The sequence below is a fragment of the Stegodyphus dumicola genome, chromosome 10, assembly GCF_044657685.1.
Source record: "Stegodyphus dumicola isolate Sdum_Otavi_A_Nest chromosome 10, ASM4465768v1".
NCBI lineage: Eukaryota > Metazoa > Arthropoda > Arachnida > Araneae > Eresidae > Stegodyphus > Stegodyphus dumicola.
This window is the reverse complement of record NC_140777.1, coordinates 147,056,404-147,075,288: the sequence shown is the minus strand read 5'-3', so window position 1 is coordinate 147,075,288 and position 18,885 is coordinate 147,056,404. Positions and strand designations below refer to the sequence as shown.

The following is an 18,885-nucleotide window of genomic DNA, read 5'->3' as shown; positions in this document are numbered from 1 at the left end:
ATATGTCCTTTAAGGATCGGCCACATTTGTGATACCTGATAATTATACCTTTCTCGAAATCAGAGAGCTCCGAACTGCGAGGCATCTTGCATGCGACTAAAGCCGATGCTGTTTCCTACACGATACATACCGGCGGAGTCCGTGACGTACCTTAGGACCGCAGATATCGTCATTTGCATAGGTGTCCAAATACTTATTGGTAGTCAGTGTATTGTGTAAGGACAAATAATTGTTTTAATGCACATCATTATGTCCCTTATTGAAAAATCACGCAAAGGTTGTGATTGATCAAACAGTTGCTTTGCTTCAAGGAATTAACCAAAGCACTGCCAAATATTTTAACTATTAATACAAACATAAAGTTTGAAATAAACAGTCTTTAATTCACCATGGCATAATTTACCATCTAAACTTGAATCATATTATGAAACAGCTATCAGTAAATGATTCATCACATTCCTAAATTGTTTATTTAATTATTTTTAATTTTTCATGATATAGGAAGAAATAAAATATCAACGTTCAATTAGAGAATTTCTGTTTTTTGTGCTACTGGGAGTGATATTTATTTTCAAGTTGACAATTCAGCATATCTCATAAAATAAGCAATGAATTTTATATTTATTAGCATTAAATTTAGGCTGAGCACACAACACTCCTTAAATTAGACAGTGGCATTTTTATGACATTTCTTGGCCAACTAACTGTTTTAATAAAAATAGTTTTGGACCGATTTTTAATAAAGAATATAAATATGCTTGGTCACTAATCAATCAAAAATGACTGTTTCATAAGCAGTAACGATATATCAAAGTATGTTTGATCAGCTTCATATATATCTCCTTTCATTCCTAATGAAAAAATATTTAGAGGCTTCTGTTTGAAATAGTTTTGTTTGAATCTGTTTGAATAGTCTTTTACAGGAGATCAGATGTCTTGGTTTCAAACATATTTCCTTAATTGCAAAAGCCAATTTACTTTCAACTTCAAAAATAAATCAATAAATCTGGCAAAGAAAGTAGGTTCCACAGAAAGTTAAATTCTTGTGTATGTAATAATTGTGTAAAAGAAAAGAAAAATGTTAGTAAATTTAGGAGAAATTAATAAATCCTTCTTCCTCCCCCCCACCAGTTAAAAATTTCTATGAGTAGTTAAAAATAAATTCACAAATAGAAATATAATTTAGAAAATACTGGAAGTTCAAGTGAGACTTGCTAAAGAAACCATCTGAATAAAAAGGGACACAGGGCAGCTCAACTGAAGTACTCATCATACCCTGCAAAACAAAAGAAATTAGAATGTTTGATAAGTAATTGCCCTTAAGTTATGGTAAATGAAAGCAAGTTAGATATCTGGAATAAAGAGAATATTCCTGTATAGAAGAGATGGTAATTTTTTTTTTTTTTTTTTTTTTAAATCAGTGAAAGATTCCTAAATTTTCAAGACTTTTGTAACACTATAGAGTTTTACTGCACTGGCTGAAAGAACATTCTTTGTTATGAAAAACATGTGGACAAAGGAGGAATCTGGGTTAAGTGTTGAGACTCTAACAGCTGCATTAGTTGCTACATAAAATATTGAAAGATCAAAATTTGCTGTATACTAAACTATGAGGGATAACCAAGTTATCATTTTATATTTACTGATGATCCACACCCTTAGTTTCAATATTTAGCAACTGTTGTGTTTTGGGCATATTTTTGAGTGTGCATGCAGCCAATTCATGCACATGGATTTACACACTACATACTTAACAACCACTTTGTTGAATATTATCCAATGACTATAAAAATGTAAATGTTGACCATATAAATTTTTGCTTTTCCTTCTAAAACTGTTTTTTATAAAGTGTTTCTATGAATAGAATAATTAATTATCCTGAAAATATTTGTGATAATATCTAGGTGAAATACAGTCCAGTTCTAAAGCATTTAAATTTTGAATGCATATTCATCGCCCGACATTGTTCCTTTGGACTTCTACCTTTTTTCACACCTGCAGCTATATCTTGCTGATGCTATCTTCCATTCTGCACAGGACATCTGAAATGAGGTTGATCTGTTTTTGGACTCGTGGCCACCAAGTTTCTAGGACGAAGACTTTGAAAAGCTACCCAAACACTGGCAGAAAATCAAAGATTTGGGTAGTGATTAGTACCTGCACTAAAAATACTGCTTTTATGCTTTTTTTTTAAAAAAAACTTTTAAGAACGTTTTTTGGCGGAAAACTTTCATTACAAGCAAATATATAAATTGCTTCCTGATTTTTTAAAAAAAAAATGTTACAATAAATCTTAAATTGTGACTTTAGATTTTTTTTTTTTTTTTATTTTTTTTTATTTCATCAATTTAGAATTACAACATAAAAAAACAGATTTTTAAATCTTTAGAAATAAAAGCAGGTATGTGCATTAGGGTAGCAAATGGTTAGCTAAAAACACATAATTTTGAAAATTATTTTAATTACTGTTTCTAAAACATACCTCAAGTTTGATTTGATTTGGAAGGTTTTCTCTCTATATATATATAAATACATATTTATGTATTGGAGATGATTAAAATGGATCTTTTACTTAGCATGGCTTTTTAACTTGCACGTAATACATAAAATAAAGGGTGTTATATTGATCATTCTATCAGTTTAATAGATCATTCTATAGAAATTCTTAGCATTTAAAAATAAATGAATGAATATAATAAAGAAACTCTGACATACTTTACAATATGATATACTGCAGTATTATTTTTCTAATTTCGATTAAGAATTTAAAATTGATAAATAATAATTTATTTTAAAGAAAGTCATGATAGTAGATAAAAAAGTCTATTGTTTATATTAATCTGATAAAAATACATTAAAAAAACTTATTAGCAATGCATATTATAAATATATGTAGAATATATTACATATATAGAATATATTGTGCATCTTCCAAACAATATGGAAAGGTTCATTTCTCATATAAAATGTGTCTACAGAAAAAGCCTTTTCCTAAGAGTAATAAAATACAATGATGTTCTTAAAAGACTACAAAATAAAAAAATTACATACCTTTGCACAACAGCAACTGAAAAACAAAATACATATATATTAGACAAGAATTGAAACAAATTTTGAAAACAGCTCTGAAATCCCCCCTATCCAAATCAAAATATAAATTATAATCAACTGTAGTGCTTCATGCAATGAGATGAATTTAAATGTAAACTGATTCAGTTTTGATAAAATGCAATTTCAATTGTTACATACAAGTGAAAAATAAATTGGCACCAACAGTTCAGCAAGAGATGAATATTTTAATTATTTTACAGTTTGAATATATATAGGTTTTTAAATTTGAATTAAATGTGGAATTTACAAGATAAATAACATAACCGAATTATATTATAACTTTTCATGGATATTCTGTGTCCTTTGGTGGTTAAAAATCACTTTATGACTGGCAGATTGTTCTCGACTCTCTTTTAAAGATGGACAATATATTGCTTTACAATGGATCGCCAGCCATTTTGGCATTAATGGAAACGACTTGGCCATGGCCGTTTCCGATTTATATCAGGGAGACCTCTTTCAAAAACTGACTAAAGCATCCTGGGATTTCTTAATGAAAATCCAGGTTACCCATACCACAGATAGAGCTCATATAAAGTAGAAAACCCCATATAGAGCTTATATAAGGTAGGGCACATTTTTATCTCACAAGTACACCTTCTCTTCTTTGATACTGGTTTTCCGGAAACCTATATATTTTCTGAAAGCTTATGTCACAAGCAAAAAAACTGTAAAGGCTCAGGGGCAGATGGACATATTCTTGTAATGATGTCTCTATTTCTTGTATGTTCATTCATTGTTTGCTTCCAAAGTACCTGATTGTCAGTGGCGTAGCTAGGGTGGGGGCAAGGGGGGACATCTGACCCCGGGCGCAGCATCCAAGGGGCGTCAAATGTGACATAAACTTTCAGAAAATATATGGGTTTCCGAAAAACTGGTATCAAAGGAGAGAAGGTTTACTTGTCAGACCTGGTCATTACTTACAAAAGTATCTCCATTATATGAGACTACTAAATTCATCAATATACCTGCTATATGGCTTGGCTTAGAAGACTAAAAAAGACCTCTTTTATAACTGCCCTAATCGTAATGACACTGCAGAGAGTAATATTGTAGATGTTATTATTTTGCTTGTTTCAAAACTTGATGAACTTAAGATCTAGTATAGAACAAAATAATAATGTATGGAAATGGAAATAAAAATGGTATTTTTAATGGCATATTTGTTTTATAACCATTTTTGTTCACATATGTCCCAGGAATATTCATAAATACCCATCAGTGCAGCATATGTGAACAATTTTAATCTTAATTTTTTTAGATCATAAAGCTAGGAATTTTTTTTTTTTAATAAAAGAATCTTTAAAAAAAAATCCTTAAAATAGAATGTGTAAAATAGTGCAAAATTGATATAAATCAATTTTTATTTGTTTAGTTCATGGCAAAACAAGAAATAGTCAAAATTGCAAAAACTGTTTAAATGTGATTTCTTTTCTATTAACTGATGATATGGTTGGTTATTTCCTGAATAAAAAAGTGCCTTCATAAGGGACTTTCTAGAAAAAAAAAACTGGCTCATATTCGTATTGCACTTGAGGAAAACCAAGAAAATCAGATACAGGCAACCCATTCACTCATTAAGAATCTAGAATGAAATATTTTACTATCTTAGATACTCAACTTTTGCTAGAATTACATATACAGTGGGTCACATTTGTTTCTTGGCACTTATATATTTGAAATTTATTTCCATATAAATCTTGTATTAATATTATAACAGAGACTTCAAATTTTTTCCTAATGTATAACTTCTTTATTTTAAGACTTGTTTGTTACAAAACAAACATCCTCAAAATATTATTTGCAATAAATTAATTTATTCCAATAAAGTTAATCAGTAACACAATTCGGACGCATGAAAATTTTGTTGATAAGCTTTGGAAATTGTATCTTCTCATACTTTTCTATTTTAAACAAAAATACATCACAAGATTTATTGTTTGCATTTGGATATTATTACTTGTTTAGCAAAATATAGCAACATTTTCATAACTGACACTACAAATATCGCAAGACACTACAAATTAATAACAAATTCTGTTCGAAATTTAACATTCAAGATTTTAAAGATGATAAAAAAGTCCTTGATACAAAGTGTTCAACTATTTTTGATGTACTAAAATGACAGAAATTATGTGGAACCGTTCAAACTTCACTGAAACGCGGACATATTCCAAGATAACAACAAATTAATTGGGGATTTATCCTAAAAAAAATCTAATGAAAATCCAAAACTTGTAGTGGGTTTCGAAGAACAATTCACAATAAAAGTTAACCCTACAACTGTTGGAAAAGTCATTAGGGCACATGGATATAATAGGGAAATTCTTAGTCAAGAAAATTCTTTGTCAGGAAGAAAAAAATTAAAATATACCTGATGTTTGCAAAATCTGAGGTAAGCAAAGATTTATTATATTGATATAATGTTATATTTGCAGACAAGTCGAAATTTAATATATTTCGGTCTAATGATTGAATAGTTCTGAAGTGAACTGAATCCAAAAAAATTTATTGCCTATTGTTAAGCATGAAGATGGAAGCATAATGGTTTGAATACATTTTGCTACCTCTCAAATGGGACATTTATCTTTTATAAAAAATAGTATGTATTGGAATAAATACATAAATATTCTTAATGAAAATCTGAAAGCATTGCAAGAACATCTGGAATGAAAAATACATTCAATTTCTATCAGAATAACAATCCTAAATGCTTGCTTATGATTATAATACAACTGTCCTGAAGTTATCAAAACCCAGTCTCTATTATTCAGACTTGAAGCCTACAGAACATGTATGGGAAACTTAGGAAAAAGAATAAGTAAACATTTCTTTGAAAGCTCTATTTTGGAGGAATGGAACAAAATGGAACATTCTTACACAAAAAAATTAGTTCAATCCATGCCAAGATGTATTTGCATAAAGCACATGAAAAGTATAATTTTGGCTAAAGGATATCTAATGAAGTATAAGATATTCCATTATTTTATTAAACTGCTTTTTCAAAGTGTCCAAATACTTATCTCAATTCATTTTCAAAACTTTTTACATATTTTTTTTTTTTTTTTACAAAAAAATGTTGCAAATAATTTAAAAAAAAAAAAAAAAAAAAAAACAAGGTTTTAAAAAAAAATGATTTAAAGTATATATTAAAGAAAATCAGTCATTTTGTCATAATTAATACTCGGAAATAAAACTGAAAAACACAAGAGTCTGAAAACAAATGTGAGCCACTGTATATATTGGTATCATATATTGTGATTTATAAAATTTTACTTAATTATTTAACTAATAAAAATTAAAATTAATTATAAAAAATAGTGTTATGCAGATGCATCATTTATTACATGATGTCAGTTTAAATTGCCCAAACTTTTCAATTGTGCTCATCAGTTTTTCAAAAGCAGGTAAAAAGAATTGTTTAAAGGAACATTTTTAGCATTTGCATTTTATCACTTAGTCTGATATCAAATAAGCAGTATTATTTTATACTTAATTTAAAAAGAATTATTATTCATAGTCTTTCATTTATTAAAAAGCATGGAAGACATGAATATAACAAGATGAATAATATATAATAACATGAAAATTCACCAAAAAACACCATTATAAAATTTGAAAAGAATTGTAAGATATTCAAAGTGTGTAGATATTTAAACTTAGCTCATAAATGGTATTTTTAATAACAGAAAAATTTCAGAATTCCATATAAATAAAAGCAGCAAAAGTATTATTTGAAAATGTATTTTCTAATACTTCCCACATGCTTTTATTCATAGTAATGTACACATAATAATTATTTAAGATGTTCTTACAAAACCTAGAAGATCAATAATACATTTTCTAAACCAAATAATAAATTGGACATCAAGAAACAAATTCAAGGTATTTCCTTCAGTAAATTTAGATATACAGTTCTGATGACAAATTATTTTCAGGTAACCATGAGTGTTCCAAAATATTTAGTGCAAATATCCAGATAAAAAATTATGGCTCTATCATTAATCCTTACCATAAGTATATTAAACAATCAAAATTTAATACAGCTGTTGCAAGAGCATATTTTAATTAAAAAAATAATAAATATTTCTCATTAGAAAATTTTGTTTCCTCATACCACATGTATTTGTAGAAGTTTAATAAACAAATTGAAAGGCAGAAATATTGTTTAATATTTAATTATTACTATACAAGAATATTAAAATTAATCAAATTGATAGCAAAAAAAGCAATACATAAAATAAAATATAATTAACTCTGAAGTTTTATTTGAGGATTCATTTTTTCTACCCACAAAACAATGTCTTTCAGTTTTTTCATCTGAAAATGGTCTGAAATGTTTTTAAATGTAGCAAGAGTTTGACTCAAATCATTTATAGGCAGCAAAGTATCAAATCTGCCAGCACATGAACAAAACCTTGTCATATTCCTGTCTTTAATCATCTTGCACTTCATGCATTGGAGATCTTGCAAAATATGTGCCATGGATTTCTTATGAATACATTCTATCATCATACTCTCTATCTCTTTAATGTCATATGGTGATTTACAAATGTCGCACATCCAGAGAGGAGAACCTGTAGCCTCATTAATCATATACCGATCTCTGCATAAATCAATATTATTACAGCTAAAACACACTTTACATATGACTTCTGCAAGCATAAAAGAAAGACAAGGGTCTTTCCATTCAGCTTCATCACTAAATTCCTTAACTCCAACAATCCTCAAAAGATCTCGACGTAATTTCAAGACAACATCAGCTAAACGACTATCTAAAGATAATACCTTGCACACAGCTTTGGTGAATTCTAAAGAAGGATTTGTTAACTTTAGATAAGAACCAGGTACAACAGGAAATACATTTTGACCATTTGGTAGAGTACCAGATGGTAACTTTTTCTTAATTTTTTCTACTAAAATATAAAGTTTATGGGCAAGATTGCTTCTCACATATTTCATAAGTTCTGTAGAATTGTCTTCAGAATCTTCGCTTTGTTCTGGCTCCTGACTTGGTTCTACAGTAGTCATTAATGAATTTTCTTGCTCCTTATAATAAGTATATGCCTCTTGAATGTACTCAGCCACAACGTTATAAAAATTTTCCTTAATAGCAGCCACTTGAGGTAGAAAATTTGCAATATGAAAGCATAATGTAAGGGTACGGTTATCGTTTTCATTACTTTGGTTATCTGAACTTTCTACTTTGTTATCGTCATCTGCTCTAACTTCATTTGACTGTTCACCCAATGCATCATGTTTTATTTTAACACCCCCATAGTTTGCAGTATCTAACCACAATAAGTATTCCCAGCAAGCCTCTACTTCGAACTGCAAGCAGTGGAAAATTTCCTTGTTCCTGATACACTGATTAACATACTGAGCATAGGCTATTGCATCATCAACATTTTTTCGTTTTGTGCATATAATGAATCGATTGTAAGATGCATATAACACAATAGCACCTAACTTTTGATATTCGTGAATTAGTTGTGTAAACATTTTTTTCATGAGATTATCTAATATCTGTTTGATAGCTGGTTCATATAACAAAGCCTGGCGGCATCTTAACCACCTATAGAAATTGATAATCTGGTTATCTGCAAAAACATTTTTATACTCTAATACATCATGAACCCATCCAGTAACCATAGTTCGGAGGACTCGAAATGCACCTGCACAGACAGCACTTTCATCATATACACCTAAAGGTGCTGGGTTTGCACCACCTGTCATCATATCTGCCAATGAGGAGGAAGGACCACAATCAAATGCTATGCTGGAGCTCGTACCTTCCATCTCCATTAAATTTTGAGCTTCCAGTACAGTTGAAACAGGGATACCATCTACCAAAATTTCCAAGCAAACACTAGGATAGGCATCACTTTTGCTCACTTCTGCAAGAGTAGTCTCTGACTCAGCCAAAAGCCTATTGTCATCTGCTTCTTTTCCACCTAAATCAGGTCTTTCTGTTGGTGAGCACCAAAGAATGAAATTTTGCTTTTGCAAATGTCGAGCAAAAAAGATATCACTTCCAAACATAGTTACATCTTGTGGCAAATTTCCAATAGGCACATGAAAATAACGACACTGTTCAAGAAGAACAGTTATAGTTGAATCTACATTCATAAAATGTTTGATCATAGCTTTAGAACCTACTCGTTGCCAATCCATAACTTGATAGAGTGTATCACTGTCATGAATATGAATTGGAATAATTGGAAATTCTGAAAAAACGGGCATTAACAAACATATATCTTCAGCAGTTTTGGGAGACTGAATAACAACAGCTGTTGGCCCTCGTTTCTCATCTTTATACAACATTAAATTCTTCTGCAAACCACGATACACTTGTTTAATATCTTTTTCTATATGAATTTCAAATTGGTAATCAGATTCAGGTAAAAGTTTAATATCAGTTCCACTTGCAAGTTTGGCATTACGTTCGGCTGCGAATATATTTCCCAAATTAGGCATTTGGTTTGTTTTGACAGTATCTAAAACATAAATGACAGCTCGCTTGGAAGGAGGAAAAAAGAATCCAAACATAGATTTTTGCCCACAAGAATGGTGATATAAATATAATAATTTTAAAGCTCCAGCTTCTAAATAATTATGTCCAGCTAGAGTACGAAACTCCAAATGGCGAAGATGGTAAGTATCGGTATCAGAGGAGGCATAATGCCTGACAAACTTACGACTGACTGCACAAACACACCCTAATTCAATTAGAGCTCTAAATACAAGTGGAAGTTGTGTTTCATATACACCTTCAATATGAGGTAAAGACAGTTCAGCCAGCAAATCATTACAATGCTGCTGATAAATTTGTTCGTCCACAGTGTACTCATATAAATTATAAACAGGATGACACCGAGGCAAAATTCTGTTTACTCTTTTCCATAAATCACTTTCACCTAGCTTTGAATTAAGTTGATTAACATAAAATATTCTAGGAATGTTTAATTTGACACTATGTAAATCATTCTCAATTAAAACCCATAGTTTATAAATGCCTAACTGACCAGTTTCAGAAATCTGTATAATTTGCCATGGACTATCTAGTAAAGTTCTTTTAGCTTTTCTCAGAAACTGACCTATTCCCACTCGATTTCTATCAACACCTGAAACAGGTTTAATAGCTGATGATTCCTTACTAAACTTCCCAGCTGACAGACTTTTCCTCTGTTGTATTTGAAATGCCCATTTCTTTTTCTGGTATTTTAACCAATTAACAATTTCAGGTCTGGTTTTTCCAAGTGGAGGTGGAGGTCCAAGGTATTCCAGCCAAGTCTTACTTAAATCTGAATCACTGAGAGTATTTCTCTTTTTTGAAGCTTTGCTATTTTTAGCTTCCGATGTTGCTTTGCGTTTAGAACAAACAGGAACCCCAACTGCAGAAGTTGAAGGCTGAATTTGATCTTCAATATCTATAACTTGCTCCCCATACGATTCTTCATTAGTTGGCTTTGCTTTATGCGAAAATATTTCAGTTATTTTCTTCTGCTTCAAAGTATCATTTTTTTCTAAAAGTCGTTTGTGCAGCCAATCAGGATGAGCAACACGAGGAACAGGGTTAGGAACCTGCTGTAAGGCAGCAGGAATTGTAATAATTTTTTGTACAGCACTTCCAAAACGTTCTATATAATACTCCCAGTCTAAAATAGAGCGTATATCAAAATCTGACAAAGAAGGAGATTTTAACCATTTTCTTAAATAGTGCTTTTTCACACTAGGCTCAGCTTGGAATATTGCAAGAGGAATTGCTCGTTCTGTCACTGGACAGCCTTCAGGTTTCTTGGAAATAATAAAACGGCAACTAAGACCAGCATCTTTAACCATCTGATCACCAAGAAATTCCGCTAATCGCTTTGCTGTACTTATAGAAGTTGATTTTTGTACTCCATATTCTTCAAGTTTACGAGACATACTACGATTTTCCGATATTAAATCGAATAATTCCTTATCGGGCATATTTGCTGCTTTAGAGTATAAAACATCTAGCCAATATTCAGCAACTTTAGCTACTGCTGCATAACATTCTTCAAGAGTGTTTCCTTTCAAAAATGCCTCAAAAACAGAAGATTGAAATATTTTAATTAGCTGCAGTTCTCCTCTCCTTTTGACTTCAAAACCTTTGAGTTCTGCTAAAGAACCATCAAAATTAAATACAGCATATCGTTTCTTCAACCTCTTACCTTCTTCTTTGGATGCAGGCAACACCATTGCCAAATATGGTCCATCTACTTCAAAGAAAATTGAATTCTCACTGCGGATTTCATAAACATGGTTTTCGGGATCTATTAGTTCATGATACTGATCATTTGTATTATGATCTTTGACCATCACGTTTAACATCGCACCTGGATATGAAATGTGGAGTTTGGGTTTTTTGGGGTTACTTGTTTTAATAGTGAAATTTTCAGGGAAGGATGAAGGCAAAATACACCAAATACCATCAGTATCTAACTCTAAAGGTCGACCAATCTGTTCTACTATCTCACGAGCTTTAGTGATGATTCCAGCACCAGTATGACACACAATACCTGCCATTTCCATACTATACCAACGAGCTCCTCTTCTCATCACATATCCATAAAAAGAATTTAAGATACATTTATGAGCTAGCTGCAAGGAATCATACAGAACTTCAAGAGTTTTAGATGATTTTATTGCAGATGCATCTCCTTTTGCAACAGCCTCAGCTACTTTCTTTTTAGCAACTTTTAAAAGGCCTTTAAATTCATATCGACGGTCTCTAAATGCTCTCACAGTGTCAACATAAAAAGAATTTTCTCGTTGACAAATAGTTGAGTTCCGAACTTCTACACGAGTAGCATGTGTTTTCTTATAAGCTTTTCGGCAATAATCAGTAAGCCGTTTCTTCTCAATAGCACACTGCTCTTCCTTACTGAGCTCGTGGAATGGAATCATTTTACCTTTAACTTCAGAGGAAGGAAATGTCTCTATTTCAAGTTGCTGTTGAATGCGCTGAAATTCTCCCCGCGAGGCAGGCATTATTTCACCTCGCCAAGTCCATGGCATGGCTCTTCTACACTGGGCATCTGGTTTATTAAAATCACAAGCTGCACATGTAGTCTCATCTACCATTGCAGAAGGCTGAAGTCTGTTTGTCAGAATGATATTGGGATACATGGCCCCAACATCTAAATGGTAAATTATTGGATTCTCCAATCTAGAAGGGCAATCACGTAGTTTTTTCAGTTTTTCAATTATTTCCTCTTTTACTTCTTCTAAATTTAAAACTTGATCAATTGGAACATTTTCCTCAACTTCTATGACATGTTTTAAAGTCCTTTCAACATCTCCCATGAGTTTCTGAAGAGCTTCGGGTACCAATCTAAATCTACAGGGCAAATTGGCTCTAAAAATTCCAGCTTCAAGGGATTCCACATGTCCTCCAACATATGTTTCTTGATCCAATACATGGCCATCTTCAGTTAATTTGTTTAATACACTTTCCTGCTTATTAGGAAATATGATATTTGCATGATATGCTTTAACCATAAGCAAAGATTCACACAAAGTGCCAGATCCTTTTCTGAGTACTTCATCAGGTTCCATTGGAATAATTGTACACAAAGCAAATATAAAGGGATGTACATATTTCATATACAAATAATAAGTAGCAACAGCATCAGAAACTGAATAACTAGCTAATACTTGAGGCTGTTCTGCAGCCATGAGACACATCTCCTCTGGATCTAACTCCACGGGATCATATCTCAATTTGGCTTTAGCTACTGCTTTTAAATTATGACTCCCAACTGGTAAATAACTGTCACGTTTTACCCAATGCAGACAATCTAGGTGAACACAGGGTCTTGATAAATAATATCCATCACGACTCGTTGAAAAACCAATTTCTTTCAACATATCCAACTGATAAACAGCAGCCCTAGCTTCTACAAATTTAAAATCAAAATTATCTCCATTATAAGTTACAAAAACTAATGGCTTCACCTCCAGTATATGATCGAAAAATTTTTGAATTAACTGCTCTTCATTAGCTTCATTAAAAACTGTAAAATTACCTTCAAATTCTGGTTTTGGTGTATATTCAAAGTCGTCTACATCAGAAGATACGATTTCCCTGTTGGTTATTAAAAATCCTTGGCCATCAATCATATATGATATCATCATAATCTGATCAGTGGCCATATCAGGGAATTTTAACGGTAATTTTGTTGTTTCAATATCATACGCAAGTACAATTACATCTACAGGCTGTAACAATTCATTGCATAATTTAATTTCTGGTGGATTATTACCTTTGCCTCTTACAAAATACCAATGCCCAACAAAAATTTTTAAGTCTATAGACACACGCACATGGAAAGGAACGTCATACTCTCGAATATCAATGATGCTATCAATTTGTTCAAAATGTTTCTTAGATGTAGCTACTTCTGTATTTTGCTCCAGCACTTCATGAAATGATACTGAATTTTTTTGTTTTTCTCTATTCTTTTTCACATGAGGCATAATCTCTTTTCTTACTTTCATCAAGTCCGATACAGTGGAAAACATTAGTTTTACAAATTTTCCTTTTAATCCAGAAAGATGATTTGGAAGATCAAGATCCTCTTTAAGAACAACTTCAACTTTACTAATGGTACCGCCGTACTTTTTATTTAAGTAAGATGCTACTTCTTGTTCAGCACCTTTATTGGTTGAAACATAAAAATAAGGCTTGTATGGCAAAGTAGCCTTGAATTTACTGCCATCATCTTCTACAAAATAAAAGTCAACAGCACTAATTAGTCTTTTATCATCATCTAATATTTCAGTTGAGTGCATGTTGAATAACCAAGCTTTTCTTTCTGCACTTTCTTTGTAACGAACGAAACCAAACTTGGCATCGATTTCGTCATTGAAAAGTGACTGCTGTAAACGTCTTTCACTTGTATCTTCTACTTTTATAGATGATGATTCACCAGAAGCCAGTGGATCGCGTTTAAAACGTCCTGAATTCATCAACACCATGATGATAAAAAGTACAAAATTATTTCTCAGCTATATACAAAACAGTTTGGCTTTCAGTTTCCCCGCATTCCAATGCGGTTACAGTTATTAAATCTCCCGCTCTAGTTTCAAGGCTTTATAAAATTTGGTTACTTAAGGGTAGGTGATGATTATTTCGTTTGATTATCTTGCTCATAATATCTGAAATAGTATCAAATGCATCTGAAATAAATATTTTTAAATATTCAAAATCATTTTATAAAACTGGATGCCAAACAATACGTATAAAAAGTACCAAAAATCAAATACAGTTATAAGAAAACTAGTAATTTAGACTAATTGTTTGAATAACGAGGAACTAGCTTCTTCAGATAACTTATTTTAATTATTATGAAAAGAGTTTATAAATATTTCCTGTCAGATCCAAAAAGAAGTCTTTCATTTCGTCTTCCCAGAAAACTTTTGGAAACCTGTATTTTTCATTGTTTATGTTATCTCAAGTATTCCGTTATTATCGCTATCACTCCTTATTTTTAAAAGAGTAATTAGTCATATAAAAGTATTAAAAGCTCTTCTGCTGATATGTAGAGAAGATTTCTGAAAGCGATGCAGCACACAGGGACATGCGGAAGGTTCTTTTAGTTGATAATTATGAAGCATTCACTTCTTCTTTATATACCCTTGTGGGATGGGTTCTCCCTACACATCCGTCATTCGAGCGTACGGAGATGCTGAGATGTTATTTGCTGTGTGATGGTCAATATGACTCTCTGTGGGATCCTTTTATTCATTATTCGTGTAAATAAAGTGTATTGTCCTAAATCGATGGCTCCTTTACTCTAAATATTGGCCTCTGAACAACAAATGGTAGCAGCTCCATGGTTTTGCCAAGAAGAATTGGATATAAAATACCAAGTCGAAACCGAAACTCTCTTAATGGAAGCCAAGAATGGAGAAGTGGAACGCTCCTTTGGTTTGACTGCAGAGCTGGTTCCCACTTAACATGAATTAATACCGGAGGATTAGGGCGCTGTGGTCACGTACGATGGAGGCAGGATCTTAGAAGAGCTCCTAAATTTTCAAAGATGTTTTTCAGAAAATATTCATTTATTTAAGAAACATTTTCGCGAATATCCTCTACTTGTCTCGTTCTCAAAACCGAAAGTTCTCTTGAAGGTCTTATCTTCCTTGCAATCTTTTACAACACCAAGACGGAACATTCAGATAAGTAGAACTTCTTTTCTCTAAGCTAAATCAAATATCTGTCACTAAAGTACTTTTAAATTCATTTATTTACTATGATCATTATTATTATGCTCATTTTATTATGTTCTGGCATTAAATACTTAATAATTGCTTTAAATCATGTGGTTCCTTTTTTTTGTCTTTGTTTTTTGGTTACCATCTCGTAGGAACGCTATCCTTATCAGTAGCCCTTATCAGTAGTGTAGTCTGGTAGCGCTACCCATTGGGGCCCCTTTGAGGAATTTCTCGAGAGGGAAAAAACACGATCTTGGGCCTCAATGAATGTAAAGATTTGTAGTTTTTGCTCCTTTAATCTATTTAAATTAAAAGCATATATTAATACAGTGTGCCACAAATTGATAAAATAGTACACATATGATAAATTATGACCATTAACATAATAAATAAATAAAATGCTTAGTTTTTTTTAATTAATTAATATTAAAATAAAAAACTCTGTTATTTATATACTTATTTATTTTTGCTGATGTGTTCTCGCCTTGTTTTAGATTTATGATTTTATCTGATGGTGTTTTCTGAGTATATGAATACGTTGGAAACCACAATTGATGATGTTACTTAAGTTAATGTATAATTTTGCATGATATTATATGCATCTTGATCTTATGTGTCTTCTGTTACTGTGTCTCAAGGTAGAGGCTAACATATTGTTTCCCATGTTAAAAAATTAAAGAGTATTTTAAAAATTTTTTAATTTTTGTTTCTCTGTTATAGCAAAAGTTAGCTTCTAAACTAGACTGTTATGTGACTGGACCCCCAATATTTATATTTTATTATTAATTTTCCCCCAGCTTTACATCTATTCAGCTTTACAAAACACACTCATTACACACACCTGGAAGACTCTATTTAATGTAAATGATAACAACTTCCTTTGACTACACTCATGGACACAATCGTGGGTTTTTTTTTTTTTTCTAATAAAATTCTTTTACTTCCTTTCCTTTTCTTTCTATAAGCCCTTTTTTTTAAATTATAAATATAATTTTTCCCCTCTCCATTACTTTTGGGCCATTTATTTTTTACTTTATTTTGTCCCGTCTTTTCTTCCTGGCCTTTCAAACTCGTATAAAATATACGAAGTTCCTTTTTACTCTCCTCTGAAATACGAAATTACCCCTCTTTCTATATACCTTTCCTTCGCACCTATGCTTGATTTTTCGCCCATCGGTGCAGAAAGACTTAGCGGGTGCAACAAAAGACATCTGTCTACTTTGTCTGCCTGTCAGAAGTGGAACGTTCCCGAATTAACTGGAGAGAACTGTTTTATTTGGGCATTGAAAATTAAAGCTGCCTTATCACTAAAAAGACTTGACTCGGTAATTTCGACAGTAAAACCAGAAAACTTAGACGAGAATGATGAAAGATTGTGGAATGAGAAAAACGCTGACGCCGTAGCATATATAAAACTTTCACTATCGGATCAACAGGCGCTTCAGTTTTCCACAGAAGAGAATGCAAAAATTCTTTGGGAAAAAATAAAGTCAACATTTACGGGACAAGCCGAAGATCGAAAAATAGATGCTGGTAATGAGTTAAAAAATTTAGAAATGAAGTTGCATGAGTCGGCTAATGATTATATCGCAAGAGCGAGAGGAATAACAAATAAGTGTCAATCGCTAGGACTAGAGGTATCTCCTCGGGAACTGGTGTTTTACGCAGTCCGTGGACTTCGTGGAAAATTCTCTCGAACTAGAAAAATTGTAAAAACTCAGCGTAAAAAAACAATTGATGAAGTACTCGAAATACTCCGTGAGGAAGAGTCCGTTTACAATTCAACGAACGGAAAAAGACTTGATGGAAACAACGCAGAGGCGTTCATATCAAGAAGGAATAAAAAATAAGCCAAGAATTTGTTACATTTGCCAACGGCCTGGTCACATCGCGAAGGACTGCTATTACAGAAACAAGAATCCAAAAAGTGAGTTATCCAAAGGTAACAAGGAAAGAAAGAAATCACAACCGACAAGTGTGAACGTTTCATCTCGTTCTGATGAAAGAGAAAATGATTTTGTTCTTCAACTTATGCGTGGAAAAAATGATGAATGTGATAAATTTGGTTGCTGGATAGTGGTGCAACTGGACACATGGCAAAAGACTTCTTTTGGTTTCAGAATATTATACCAGAGGTGAGGGAGATTTACCAGGCAGGTAAACATTCAAAAATATTTTCAGAAGGTATTGGTACGGTTAAAGCAAAAGCTATAAATACAAAGAATTCTAGTTTTATTAATTTAACTATTAGTAATGTTAGTTATATTCCTGATTTAAGAAATAACTAATTGTCACTCACTGCCTTAATGGATAAAGGATGTAAAATTGAATCAAGGAATAGTTCTATATTAGTTTTTAGTAGGTGTAATGAATTACTTTTTAAAGCATTTAAGAATAACGGTAGGCTTGAAGTTAATTTAGAACCATATTATAATTCTGAATCTTGCATTACTAATGATTGTGCTGGTAATAATTACGAACTTTGGCATAGTAGATTGTGCCATTTAAATCCAAAATATATGCTTAAAATGAAAGAATACATTGATATTAATGATGTAAGTGATTTTAAGTGTGAAACTTGTGACATAAGTAAAATAACTAGAAAACGTTATCCAAATATAGACATTAATTAGAGTTTAGAAATTTTAGAATTAATTCATTCGGATCTATGTGGCCCTGTTCAAACTGAATCAATTGGTGGGTCTAAATATTTTATGATCTTAGTGGATGATTTTTCTGGAATGTATTTTACTTATTTTCTTAAAAGTAAAAGTGAAGTGTTTGACGCATTTTGTAAATTTAAAGCCATTCCAAATCTGGAAAATTGTAAAACAGTAAAAACGCCAATTTAAAGTGGCAGATAAAGCTTTTTCATGTACAAATGAAAAAAATGGATGCAATTTTGTATCAGGAATTAATTGGGGAACTTTTATATTTAGCGAATAGAACACGTCCTGATATATCATTTGTAACAACTTATTTGTCACAATTTAATCATGTACTAGAAAAAACACATCTTTTGGCTAAAAGGGTATTAAGGTATTTAAAAGGTACAAAAAATAAAAATAACTTTTCTATAGCAATGATTTTGGAGTTTTAAATGCATATGCTGATGCTAGCTGGGGAAATGCAGAAAATGGTAAGTCATTTTCTGGTGGTACTATTTTACTAGGTGATTCATTGATTTCTTGGAAATGTCGTAAGCAGAGAAGTGTTAGTCTGTCTACTTTTGAAGCAGAATTATTTTCTATTTCTGAAATTTGTAAGGATATTATTTGAACTGTAAATTTATTATCAGAATTAAAATGTAAACAATTTTTGAATGGTGCAGTGACCTTGAATACAGGCAGTCAAGCTGCCATCCAGTGGATCAACTGTGTCAGATCTTCTACGAAATCCAGACACATGAAATTACGTTTCCATTTTATGAAGGACTTAACGAAGGACAATGTCATTAAGTTGGAATATTCACAAACTGATAATATGATTGCAGTTTTTCTTACTAAGAGTGTCAGTGAAGAAAAATTA

General features: G+C 31.8%; 2 protein-coding genes across 2 annotated transcripts in view; both read right to left on the bottom strand.

Annotated features, from left to right (window-relative positions):
* The window catches only part of LOC118197714 (uncharacterized), a 232,343-nt gene that overhangs the window by 191,146 nt on the left and 22,312 nt on the right, over positions 1-18,885 (bottom strand). The window contains exon 2 of the mRNA XM_085825691.1: positions 3,052-3,067. Within this exon, the coding sequence (XP_085681817.1) occupies positions 3,052-3,067 (16 nt within the window). The remainder of the gene's footprint in view (positions 1-3,051; positions 3,068-18,885) is intronic.
* PolE1 (DNA polymerase epsilon catalytic subunit 1) lies at positions 7,260-14,180 on the bottom strand. The gene has a single exon (XM_035373064.2). It carries the CDS (start codon positions 14,116-14,118, stop codon positions 7,363-7,365), a length of 6,756 nt encoding a protein of 2,251 aa, XP_035228955.2. The 5' UTR covers positions 14,119-14,180; the 3' UTR covers positions 7,260-7,362.

Coding starts and splice junctions, on each gene's coding strand:
- PolE1 (XM_035373064.2), bottom strand. CDS start 14,118: ATGGTGTTGATGAATTCAGGACGTTTTAAACGCGATCCACTGGCTTCT.